At 37.4% G+C, this 13,715-nt stretch overlaps 1 protein-coding gene across 1 annotated transcript in view; it reads left to right on the top strand.

Annotated features, from left to right (window-relative positions):
* SUCLG2 (succinate-CoA ligase GDP-forming subunit beta) overlaps positions 1 to 13,715 on the top strand; it is a 253,427-nt gene that overhangs the window by 137,669 nt on the left and 102,043 nt on the right. The window contains exons 7-9 of the mRNA XM_019757202.3: positions 1,417 to 1,513; positions 10,004 to 10,165; positions 12,286 to 12,428. Coding sequence (XP_019612761.2) covers positions 1,417 to 1,513; positions 10,004 to 10,165; positions 12,286 to 12,428 — 402 coding nt within the window. The remainder of the gene's footprint in view (positions 1 to 1,416; positions 1,514 to 10,003; positions 10,166 to 12,285; positions 12,429 to 13,715) is intronic.

Here is a 13,715-nt window from a genome sequence, read left to right as displayed (position 1 = left end):
GAATTACATCTCCAGGAGTTCTTCAGTCAATATTGGAGCAAAGAAACCACTCTTAATATTTACCCCAGTGGGACTTTATTCTAAGGAATTAGTTACATAGATGTATAGATGTTGTAAGAGCTGAGACATTTCAGTGTGCACAGAGAGGCTAGTCAGAGCTAAACAACAACAGGAAACTGTTGCTACCTGCATGCTACAGGAGCACGGTGAGGCAGTGATGTTACTGGACATTGGGATACAGAAGCTAGAGCCCGGTGGGCCTCTCTTGTAGGAGCTGAAGTCAGAAGAGGAGAGGTTGCCCAAGGCAGAAACAGAAGGGACGAAATACTCCAGCTTTGCCTTACCTCCCACCTCTTGTCTCCCACTGCTACTTCCCATTGGCTGGACTGAGCTGGAAGCCAGCTGGCCCAAGAGCCTTGGGAAACAGCCTACGAGTGTCAACTCCCGCATATACAGAGTAGACATGGGAAAAAGCAGGATATGGTTCTGAGGGCAAATTATGCAGGGCTGGAACAATGAGCAAAAATGGGGCAAAGGGAAAACCATGGCTAGGAAGTAAGGTGGAGTCAAGAATGTGACTGATAGCCTACATTCAGCCATGACTGCACAGTGTGGCTGTGTTGCGTCACAGGCTGTGTACACTGGCGGTACAAGCTTTCCAGGGTGGTGTCATGCCTCAGTTATGGTGTCTTCCCCTAGCCCCATTTCACACAATGCCAGCCTGCTGTAACATAGGCAGTTAATAAATCTGGGTTGAACAGAATGAGTGAGTGAACTTCAAGCAGAGTGAGAAAAATGAAGTCAGACATAACATGAGGGAAACTGGATATTCTTGTTCTTTGTGGTTTAAGCCTTTGGGACAAACTGTTGTCAGTTTGAACTGTGCTGTTCTGTAACTGTACTGTTTAGGACTTTCATCTTCCTGTCTTGCAACAATTTCCATTAGACACTCAGTAATTGTTGTTTCACAGATTATACGTTTGGATTGATGAATATAATAACTGTTTTATTCCAGCCTAATTAGGAAAACCTAGTCATTATAAACTCTCAAAATCATGTTTACCTTTTCTTAAATGGAGCTTGTTTGTATTAATGACTGTAGCTCATATCGTGGTATAGCTCGGCTAATAGGGACATGATAATTTGCAGAAAGATTAACAGCATTTTTAAGCCATACTGAAAGTATTTTGTTTTCTTGGTAATGGTTTTTTCTGGTGTCTGGAGGAAAGTTGCACCATTCCTTCTAATGAATAGCAGTGGAAATGAAAATAATTAGCTTTCCTGTTTTTTTTTCCCTTCAGAAAACCTAACTGAAAATAAAGACAGAACTTGTGATTTTTAAGGTTTCATTAATCCAGCAAAATAAATGTTCGTTTACTGCTTTGATGTGATTTCATTTCATTTGATCGCATTTAGGCTGCAGATCAAATTAAGAAGCTGTATAATCTCTTCCTGAAAATTGACGCAACTCAGGTGGAAGTGAACCCCTTTGGTGAAACTCCAGAAGGACAAGGTAAAACAAATAAATAAATAAGAGAAAACAAATTAATAGAATCGGTTTTGCAAACTATAAATTAAATTGTACAAAAGACTGTAGCAGCAGCTTTGCCTTAATTTCTTTCAGTAATTTAATTTCTGCCATCATCTCAAATGTTCCCCTGACGCAGTTGAACATTTCAGCACTTGAGTTTGTTTGTAGCCAAATGCCAAGCCTCAGAGGAAGCTACTTCTTGTTTTATTTAGAAACATCCATCTACCAGCACCCAATATTTTTTGAGGGCCATCACTGTGGTAAAGATTTGGATGGAAACAGGAGCCCTGCACTTGGGTATAATGAATGTACCTGCTTTTATGGAACTGGAACCTCTGAAAGCGTTCTAGTTTCCCTAAATCTGCATAAATTCCTCTTGTGACCCCTGCTGGATTTACATCCTCATGGCGAAGGCCTTAGTGCCTCACTGTCCAGGGCTTTCGCCGTACTTGATTACGAGCTTCTGCTTCAGCAGGGAGAAGGAGACATTTTTGTGGGGAAGGTGTTTCTTAACCATCTGGTACTTGTAGAGTGTAAACAGCTGTTTTATATGTGAGCACCCACCACCACTACACTTGGTCTTGCATAGCCAAGTATTCAATGGTGTTCTTATTAATTCTATAGCAAAAGCTAGTGTATGTGCACGTGTTAGGGGAAGGGGCAGATAAGATAGTGGTACCAGGAAGTAAGTTCCATGAGCCTTATCTTTGTTAGTACATTTCACCCCAATATCTTGCATGCTGCCTAGAGTACTGCGGGTAGTCAGTAAAGAGGGATTTGCCATTGGGTTGGTAAATGAAGTGATCTGTTATGTGTAAACACAACCAAATTTAGACCAATGTGGACGATTCAGTGTTTTACAGAGGGGCCTGGGTTCAAATTCTGGACATGCTGTGTTCTGGCCACAGACCTGGGCTAAACCTTGTGATTTTTTTTTAACTCCAAAAGGTTGGTAAAAATAACTATCTTGTAGATAGGTTGTCAAAATGAGGTGACTGGTGTTTGTGTAAGCATCCACCGTCAGACACAAAACAGGCCAGTGCCTGACATTCAGAGAATGCAGTTCCTCTGCTCAGGTAGCACAGCGGTAGTTCAAGAAAGGTATGGTAGTTCAAGAAAGTTCACCTTTTTGTCTATTTTTTCCTTTTTGTTGTCATTGTTGTTGTTTTAAACATTTCAAATTAGGATAGGCAAAGAGTTCATGTTTAGGAAGACACTGCAAGTAGTATATTTCATGTTTCACACAAGGGACCACCAGATAAAATTCTGTGATAGGTCATTTATAAACAAAGTACCTTATTCATAGATATTTTTAAAATTCCATTTGGCTGTGAAATCATCAGTAGAGAGGTAGGGAAGGGGAAGAAAACACTTATTTTAAACTCTTATGCCAGCCACTATGATGAACGTTTACATATATTCTTTTTTATAAATTATAGCAGCCCTGCAAAGTTAGAAATCATTATCCCCATTTTATAGAGGATTGAAAATTTATGTGACTCCCCCATGAGCAGCTAGTTACCAGCGCTGGGAGTTGAACCCATGCCTCTCAGTATAGTGTGCGTATTGATTCTGATATGCCCGACTGACTCATAGTGACCTGCCTTCTTTTCTGCTTTTTCCCTCTTAAACTATTAATTTGCTTTCACCTGAGTGATCTAGAAGGAGTCTCCAGTTTGGGAGTATCTGTCAAAATTCATGCTTCTTTGAGTGGATAATAATTAAATCTAAGAAATGAAAGGGAAGGAAGTTCAATATAAGTTCTTAAAGGTCATATATTGCTTTTCAAACTGGTATGCACAAGCAACCTGGTTATTTCATATTCAAAAAAAAAGGGGGGGGGGAAATTCAGCCGTGGAGTGGGATAATAACAATCAGGTTTTAATATTCTTTTCATTCAACCCTTTGGGAAGTTGTTAGTCACAGATTGTGGTCGGCATCAGGGAACAGGGTGTGAGAACCTTTTCCTAGAAGGTATTTGTAAAACCTTGTGAAATCTCAACGTTTCTTTTTAATTATTAAGAGAAAGGAAAATCCATGAGCTGTTTTGAAGGAATCATCATAAAATACATTCCATGTATACAGTTCATTAAAACATCAGTCTTATGTGATCTTTTTAAGAGCAAAATTATCTTTAGCTATTAATTTGTTCATTGTACCATAGAAGTTCAGCTATTGAATTATAATCACAATTAAATGAGAGTGTTGGTTTATAACTCTAATGAGCAGTAGTCAAATTAAACCCAATTAGGAAACGGTGATTAATGACCAAAAGTACAAATTGATCTTCATTGTCACAACCCCCTAAAGCAATCCTTTATATGGGAGCTGTAAAAGCAGTCATTTGTATCTTAGCAATGTTGGTAATCTTAATATTTAATTTTTTTTCATTTAGATCAGTAAAAGCAGAACATACAACTGTTCACATTAAAACATTGATTTAATAATTACTCTTTTAATTGAGAGGTTTAAAGAGCTTGGCATCACACCAAACATTTTTACTTTAAATTTGTTCATTGTAAAGCCTCTTTGTAAGAGAATTTCTTCAGTCTTCCATTGCTTGTTGAGAAACATTTTTTTTTTTAAATCCAAGTGATCGATCATATATTTGTATAGCGATGAGACTGGGTTGAAGGAAGAACAATGACCTTAATAACATCGACGCTGCTAGGTCACTCATGGGAAATTTTTGATGTGCGGAAAGAACTATTTTTTCCAATGTGATTAATAATCTGATTCAAAGAATGTAATTTGACACTATTGACTGTAATGTAGTTTAGTGACTATCAGGATAATTACGGTTATTAGTGATGGAAACCTACGTGAGCCTAGTTTTAGTTAAAAAATCCCCGGGTAGGGGAGGGGCACTTATTTGCCTTAGAACAGGGAACCAAGGAGTGGACTGGCTTAAGTAATGAAGAGAGTAAGGGAATTTTTGGCCTGCCAGCCCGGCTTGCTGAGGGAGAGCAGCAAAGACTGCCCCTAGTTCTCAATACTCTTTTTGAGCAACCATACCAATCTTTTCAAATGTTTCTAATTGGTCCTGCTTGGTCACATGTCCATACCTAGACCAATCACTGAGCTGGAATCACATGCTATAGGAGAAAGGCAGTTTCTTAAAGGAAAAAGGGACAGTAAGTCAAAACCTTTCTACCAGAGTGACCTAACTTTTTGAAATGAAAGTAAACTGCTAATTAGTCAAAGAGAAATTAACTATTTTCCTTGCTTGTCCAATTGCAGTGCCAGAATTAATTCATTAAAACTGTGGCCAAGTTAGAAGCAAGGTTTTTTTAATCATTATTTATCTACTTATCCATTCATTCATTCATTTTGAAAGCCAGTGTGATGTTTTACATCCCATTTCATTTCTTCCCACTTTTAGCTAGATCTTTGTGCACCCAGACTCCTTTCTTTGGTGTCTTTAAAATAATGTTTCTCAATAGGGAGGGTGTATAGTCAATTTTGTCCCCCAGGGGACATTTGTCTAAAGACATTTTTTTTTTAATTAAGATATAATTGATGTATAACGTTATTTTAGTTTCAGGTATACAACATAATGATTTGATATGATTAGAGTTAACATGCCTTTTGTTTGTCACAACTTAGGGTGCAGGTTGCTACTTGCTTCTAGTGAGTAGAGGCCGGGGATGTCACTAAACATCCTACAGGGCACAGCACAGTAATCCCCAAGAGAAAATGATCTCACCCAACATGTCAGTAGTCCCAAGATTAAGAATTTGTGTTCTAAGGCATCTTATCGTTGGAGCACAAATCCATTCACTGAGCTAATGGAATGAAACCCAATTCAAAACAGTGACTATCTGGCCAACATTCCATGAGAATTAAGGCTGGGTATAAGTTAACATCAAATCGTTTTCTTGCATCAGCTTCATTTCCCTAAATAACCACCCTGTTGCTTTGTGTTAGCAACTGCCCATGTTGTTGGTGGGTGTTTCTCTCTGTTTCTCTCATTATACATAAGACTCTCTTTTCAAGAACATTTTCAGTTCTCTACCTCCCCCTGAGTCCCCTCCCTTCTTGTATCTATTTTCTCTTTTCACAGCAGCTAAAGAAAAGTTCTAAAAAGTATACAACTCTTGGAACATCAATATTTATGGAAAGGGGGACTAATTTGAAAGTATCAGCATTTTCAGGCCACTGTGGCAAAACACATTTCAATAGCACATTATGGTTACTTCTCACAAATCAAATGCAGTGCGTTGCTTGAAGACAGATTATTTTTCAAACTAATTATGACAATCTCATTTCCTGCTGTTTTTATGTTTCTTTTATGTGTAAGTCTCCCCTCTGAAATGTATTTTTCTTTTGTTTAATTCCGTGGCTCATTCTTCTGTTAAAACTCTAGGGTCAGAGGCCGCTAACTGCCAGTCATGTGCTTCATGGAGGCTGTTGAATTAGTTCACAGAATCTCACACCACTGAACAAAACAACAAAAACACCCTATGAATATAAGTACCGCAGCTTTCTTTGATATTTGTTCAGAAGGAAAATTCATTTGTATAATCTATCAAGCATGTAACAATGTGCTTTTGATGGTGAAAATTGTTTTATAAATATTAATAAGTGTGTTTTTTCACCCACTTTGTATACAGAATGGCCTTTGTTCAAGTTGAATTTTCTAAAGAATTGAGGTTTCATTAATGTGACATTGAAAATCTTAATGTCAGAACCAAGCTCAGCACCTCCCAGAATACATGTTACCATAGTTTGTTGTTTTATTAAATGAAAAAGCTAAGGTCTGAGCAAGCAAGTTTATTTTATTGCCCAGCTGTTGACATGGACATCAATCAATTTTTAACACACCAGTTCTGAAAGTGTACTTGGAGGGTCCAGTATTCAGGGACTAATCTACTCCTTTTGTTCAAGCTGCACGTTTTTGTTTGTTTGTTATACTTTTTTGGTTTTCAAGCTAGTAGGATGCACTTTTAGAAGTTTCTCATCACTATAATTAATATGATACCTGAGGCTATTATATACAAGTGTGACGAGAACTGTGACGTGCAGGGAGTGACAGCCTCTTTTTGTAAAGGTCTATATAGTCTCTGTTGCAACTTCTCATCTCTGCTGTGGGACTGTCTTGGGACAACAGCCATAGAGATGTGTAAATGAATAGATGTGGCTGCATTGCAGTAGAACCACAGAAACAGAAACAGGTGCTGAGCTGACCCGAGGGACATACTTTGCCACCCCCTAATTTAAATACATTCTCACTTGGGCTGTTTTATACCAATCTTTAGCCACGTTGGCCTTATATAAAGGTATCACATGATTTGAGGATCAACAGCGGCATCTCTTTCACCCCCAGACTTGAAGCAAAAATCTCCTTCTCTATCAATTGCAAAGTCTGAAATGCCACAACCATTAAAATCTTTCCTGTAGGAAAATTCTCAGGTTTTCTGGAGATGGCATTTTATTGAAAACCTTTGGTAACCTATACAGATGTAAACTCCAATAGGCATTAGTTTAGATTTATTCGAAACAGAAGTCTAGGATTATAAGGGAATGGGATGAAGGACAAACCTTCATTTTTAGTGAGAGGGAGAGAAGAGAATCCTATAGGCGGGGCTGCAGCAGCAGGAAGCTCTGAGTAGAAGGAAGCACTGTGCATGTAGAGGATGGCGGTGGTGATGGCGGTGGTAATGCTAACAACAGTGAGTGCCAGTTGTCTGTGAAGCCAAGTGCTCTGCATATGTTCTTTCCTTCCAGCTACACCATGCAGTAGAAAACATGCTGCTCCCCATTTTAAGACAAGGCCGCTGAGCTTAAGAGAGGTGACTACCTGACTAGGAAGTGCCAGTTCTAATCTATCCCTAGTAGGTGTTTTTGATGCCAGAATACTTCAGATGATCAAATTCAAGGAAAAACTTTCGGGTGATACAACATTAAAAACTGAGATAGTGAATCACGAAAGCACTTTAGATGTTTGGGACTATTTTGTGATAACCAGTTTGTACTTTCTAATCCCTTCACCTTCTCACCCACCCCCCAACCCCCTCCTGTGTAGCAACCATCAGTTTGTTCTCTGTATCTATGAGTCTATTTCTGTTTTGTTTGCTTGTTTCTTTTGTTCTTTAGATTCCACATATAACTGAGGTCTTTCTCAATCTGACTGATTTCACTTAGCATAATACCCTCTAGGTTCATCCATGTTGCAAACGGAAAGATTTCACTCTTTTTTATGGCAGAGTAATGCTCTGTAGATACATCTCTATTCCTCCCTATAGATTCCCCTTTTTATCCCATAGTAGCTATCTTCAAGTTCTGGTTAAATTCTAAAGTTCTCCCAAGGGGGCCCCTGAATAGTGCACTCATTTCTGTACTTGGCATATACATCATACCACAAGGAAAGCATCTTTTGAAAATCTGGCTTTGCAGCCATTTAGTTGGGACTGCCTTTTGAACTTTGCATGTATGTCAATTAATTATGCTCTCTCCCAAGCAGCTTGTAACTGCGGTCTTTGTAAGAGACAAAGATCAGCTTGGACCTATTTTGATTTACTAGTTTATTGATCTTGACCAAGAGTTCTTTTATTTGAAACTCTTCACTTACAAAGTCAATTTGATAGCCTTTGCCCATTTATTTCAAAGGTGTCAGTTACAAGTAGTCCTGCCAATGAGTAATGGAGGAGCTACAGTTACTAATAAATGAATTAAAATGTATTTATAAATCCAGTGGAAAGCCAGGAATGAAGTTGCTTTCCTATTGATTATTATACCGGTCATTAACTGCTGAAAAAATGCCATTGTAGCAAAGCAGAGAACATTGGCCAATTCCTTTGGTAATTGTAGGATCCAATCATTGAGACTTCAGTATTCTGGAAAGTAATTACTCATTTGTTTCATGTATTCACAGTGTGTGGGTAAAGTGGTTGGACACTTTGTGGCAAGACTAAGAACTCAGGCAGACATAAACTGCCATGGAAGATTCTCTCTTGTCAGTCAGTGCTACTTTAAGTAATTTGTGGTTTGGACTTTTACTTATGCTGAGTATTCTTAGGTGTTTAGATGCCCGTTTTGCACAGATTTGTATCAAAGTGCTTGATGATTATGGTAGAGAGACCCTTGGGAAAAAAACCTCTATCTAGGATGCTTAACCCCTGGATGTTATAATGTAACAATATTTTCTTTTCTTTCTTTTTTTTTTTTTTTTTTAATATTTTCTTTTCATAGGAAGCAAATGAGATTAACAGACTATAGTCAATGCTTTTGAGTGAAATATGCCTGGATGATTGTTTTCTTTTTAAGAACTAGGTGCCTATCTGTAATGCTGGAGGAGAATGGGTAATATCTCCAAATTCTTGGTCAAAGATCCCTGCCTATAAAAAAAAAAAAAAAAAAAAAAAAAAAAAAAAAGATCCCTGCCTATCAATATCCCAAGTGAAGTAAAAGAAGGTTACAATGGAGTGTCATCATAGATAACTAAGTTCTACCCTAAAGGATGTATAATAAGAGGGGTCAGATCCCAGAAACCAGCCACGCCACCCCACAGCAATCTCTCCCTGATTGTACAAATGGAAGATCACTGTAAATCAAGGAAAGTACTCTGTGGTCCATCCTCCTTACTGAGTGAGTTTCACTGTGTCCGGGACCATTGGCCAGTGAGAGAGTTAAGAGGTTTATATAGCACCAGGGAGTGGGGTGGAGACAGTTGTGCTGATATGCCTGGCAACCTTCCATTGTCTCTGACCCATCTTGGTCTCTTAGTGTTTTGTAACTTGACTCAAAAGAGTCTTATCCTGCACACATCAGGATGATTGCCCTCATTTTAGCAGACTCCAAAGTAGGTACATTAACAGTCATGGGGATAGTTATTTCCATTTTCCAAATAGGAAAACTGAGGCCCAGAGAGGAAGTAGGTTATTGGTTTTTTGTTTTATTTTGTTTTATTATTGAGGTTATACAGTTAGTTAAGGATCAAATAAAAAAAAGCTATTGATTCTGACCCAGTGTTCTTTCCAATACATCTTTCAGAAATATTAGTGAGGATACTGATTAAATAAAAATTTTGTTTTGCAACATCAGAAAAGACAAAGAGCAGCAGGATTAAGCATTATTGTCTAGTCTCTCTTTGCATAGAAGGAAAAGGTGATCAGTGGTTAAAAATGTAAGAATAGCTAATCAAAGTTGTGTGTAGCTGTGGCAGTCTGTTGCTTTTAATGGGTGATGCCAATTTATATTGTTACTTTATTGAAGAGAGACCTACAGATATAAATTACTGGGCTTTATTATGATATACATCCTTTGAGGGCAGGGCCCGTGTCTTGTTTGTCTTTGTGGCTCTATAGTTTAAGGTCAAGAAAGCCATAACAGCGTCTGCCTGTATCATGAGATAGAATGACAGTATCTTACCTTTTATTTTTTTCCTCTGCCTGCCAGCCTGGAGTAAGTATTTAATTTGTTGATCTTTAAGAGATATTTATGCATGTTCTTTTTTTTTTTTTTTGAATTTAGTTGTCTGTTTTGATGCCAAGATAAACTTTGATGATAATGCGGAATTCCGACAAAAGGACATATTTGCTATGGACGACAAATCAGAGAATGAGCCCATTGAAAACGAAGCTGCCAGATATGATCTAAAATACATTGGACTAGATGGGAACATTGCTTGCTTCGGTAAGAAATCTGTTGCAGCAAAAGAATGATTTGTGGATTTTTATAGAATTTAGGAATTTCTGAATTGTTATTTCTCAATAGTAAGTTATTAGAACTTTTTATACCCCCAGAGTCTTAGGAAAAGCTTCAGAGTTTCTCCTCAAAGTTCATTTTGGTCAGTGGTCACTGGCTTAAAGCAGGGTTTCTCAGCTCCAGCACTGTTGACATTTTAGGTGGGGCTGTCCTACACTGTCAGGTGTGTGTCAGTATTCTGGTCCTTAGGCGCCACTAGCACCCCCCACTTGTGACACCCAAAAATGTCTCCAAACATTGCCAAATATATTCTGAAAGGTAAAATCACCCCAGATGAGAACTACTGTTGTAAAGTACCTCAGTTAAACTTTGCTTAGTGAAAACTGGAACCTTTGCTCTTCCAGGCAATGTTAATATGGTAGGAACTATTTTAAATTTGGTTTTAAGATAAAATTACTTTCTCGGAGGAATTAGAAGAGAATATGTTCTTTTATCATTATGCTCAAGTTTCAGCTTCCCTGATAACCAAATGATAAAATGTTTGATCCATTATGCCAATTTATTCATAAAACAATTGATTTTATCATATTCATTTAAATTTGTGAAAATGGCTTCTTCAGCTGAGATAAGAATGGATCTATAGAGGCAATACAACTTTTGTTATTGTCCACAGCTTATAGAACTGAGATTTATATGCTTCTGTGATTCTGGTGGAACCAATTCATTGTACTGGAAACTGAGGTCTTAATCTTAATGGAATTCAAATAAAAAAGATTTGTAATTCATTAAACCAACATTATCATTATATTCAGAAGCAAACACCTCATCCAGTAGTTTGGTGTTCAGTAGAAAATGATATCCAATTACAAGTGATACCAAAACTCCTGCTTTGTTTGGAACAGTAACTGCTATAGACCAGATTGTTCACATCGTTCTGATCTTGATAAGCTAATGCACTCCCCATATTTGAAGGCATTTGGATAGGAGAAAGATATATGGTGCGTTAGAGTAAATTAAATACAAATTCTTTGTAGCCTCTGTAGTAGTCTGCATGATTTGACCAAGTTAGCCTTAAAAGCTATGGTTAACAAATTTCAAATTGTTTTAAGATCTTATATAAACCATTTTTATTTTAGTTGCTTCAGAATTAATTAAATTAGTCACAGTTCATAGGCTTGTCTGGGAAATTCAAGGGTCAGAAAAAGTGAAGGGTACTTTACCTGGAGAGTTTCTGCTGAGTTCAGGAGATTTTTAATTTTTTTTTATTTTTGCTTTCTAATCTGAGGAAAGTAATTTTATATAATTAAGCATAAGGAGCAAAAGTACAATTGATCAATAAGACTTAGTTCTGGAAAATAAGAATTTTGATGTTAAAACTCTTTGCTTGGATTTTTAAAGTTCCTAAGATGTTAGCACATTTTGGTTCTAGTTTTAATGACCAGGTTGCTAGTGAACAGTTCTTATATTAATTTGAAAAAGGAACAGGGAAAAAGGATTATTGTTTTGATGTTATCATTTATTTTCTGACTTTATCCAGATAACATATAAACACTCACAGTGGCCCTGTATAAAAATGTATGGGACCCTACTGAAGTTGGGACACCACATGGTTCAACCCCAGAATGCCACATTCAAAGGACAATTTTCTCTGCAAGCAAAAAATGAAAAGAATTCCATTTTTTACTCAAGTCTCTTAAAGGATATTAAAAAGAATGTAATTCATAGGCCCTACTAACTTTTCATAGCTTTTTTTCTCTTTTCCAGTTCTCTTGAATTCCATACTTTCCAAAATCTAAAACTCCCTCCTGTATTACTACCCAAACTGATTACTTAAACTCTTCCCTTCTTTCTATTTCCCAGATTGATTTAATTTCTCAATAAATCCATCTCCCCAGTCACAGGTTCTTTGGTTATTCTCTGTATACACATTACCTGATTCCTTATCCTAAAAGTCTAGCAATTTATCTGGTTGAGTGGAATTCCAAACAGGGCAGAAATTGGCCCGTTATGACAGGGTTCTCTTTTGCAATGTTGGGGAGACGAAAAGTTCGTGCATCCTTTCATGTTGCTAAATGTACCCAGTTGTGTGTGCCATTTGCATTTTACAGTGAATGGTGCTGGACTGGCCATGGCTACTTGTGATATCATCTTCCTGAATGGTGGGAAACCCGCCAACTTCTTGGATCTTGGTGGTGGTGTAAAGGAATCTCAAGTATATCAAGCCTTCAAATTGCTCACAGCTGATCCTAAGGTAACCTTTCTCTTCGTGGGGAGATTGCATAGTGTTCTGATTTCTCTTCATGAAAAGCTACCTTGTTCCTGTTGCTAAGGTTTGTATAAGCCAACATATGTACTATGCAGCCCCAGATGCAAATCCTGCCTTGTATCCCATTGGAATACATGAGAATTTAACTCATTTTGGGTGAAAGATTTATAACCACCCCCAGGATCTTATTTCAGAGGCTGTGCTTACAAAATTTTGGGAGGTGACAGGAAATAAAAAAGATGTAGTGCACCAAACAATCAAACATTGGTTGGTGTGAAACATTATTTGGGTAATTTACACTGAAGCTATTAACCTTACACTTACATGACTTAGAAAGGACTTGGTCTCAGACTCCTTTCATAAAGATGCTGAAGGTATTTTCATAAGATTGGAGACAGAAGAAAATGATAGGACTATTTTATCATATATCTTTGAAAAATAATGACCTCACCTCCCTCTGTATGCTTCTTAATTTTCATCTCTGACAGTTGCATATGTTACAGTTTGTAATACATGGCGTAAGTAGGAAATAATATTGTGTCCTGTGCAGTGTCGCTTCTTCACCAGAATTTAGCTATCGTACCCAGGCTAGCCATCGGTAAATATTTAATGAGTCCGAATACCACTATGCCTTGTTGCCATTGTACTTAGTTATCTATGATCACAAGGTTTAGGCGGATGTTTGTTATATGGAAAAGACTAAAATTTTTTGAATGTCTGATATGTATCATGGAATTCTCTTAACAGTTCTGTGGGGTAGCGTATATGCCACAACCATTTGATTTTAAACTTTATTTGAGAATCATTATCTTGCTATGTTACAGTAGCTCATAATATATTCTGTTGGTTCCTGATATTTATGAAGACACAGGAAATCTGAACCCTTACCATCAAGAAAGTCATGAATGAAAACAATACCACATTTTTTTTTTTTTAAGAAATGTAGTCTGAACTTAACATGGAAACCTCTCATTAATAAGTATGATAATAACCTTTTTGGGTTCACATGCGTAAAATTGTATCCTATGTGAGTGGTATATAAGTGGCATGTTTATCTGTTTCCATTATGACGTAGGTAGTTGGTGGCCTTATGTTTTTGCTAACACTTTTCCTTCCGGCTCACAAAGTAAATGGTAAAGTATCACCAACCACTTGTCTTCAGTTTTCCAGTGCTGCTCAGGAATAGCAATGTCATTGAAGCCCCAAGTCACCCAGCTATGAGGAAAGTGTTGGGGGTTGATTTTTCTGTTTATATAAGCACCTTGTTTTTGT

Source organism: Rhinolophus sinicus, chromosome 5, assembly GCF_057876585.1.
Source record: "Rhinolophus sinicus isolate RSI-liver-muscle chromosome 5, RSI-T2T, whole genome shotgun sequence".
NCBI classification, from domain to species: Eukaryota; Metazoa; Chordata; class Mammalia; order Chiroptera; family Rhinolophidae; genus Rhinolophus; species Rhinolophus sinicus.
This window is presented reverse-complemented; position numbering and strand designations above follow the sequence as displayed.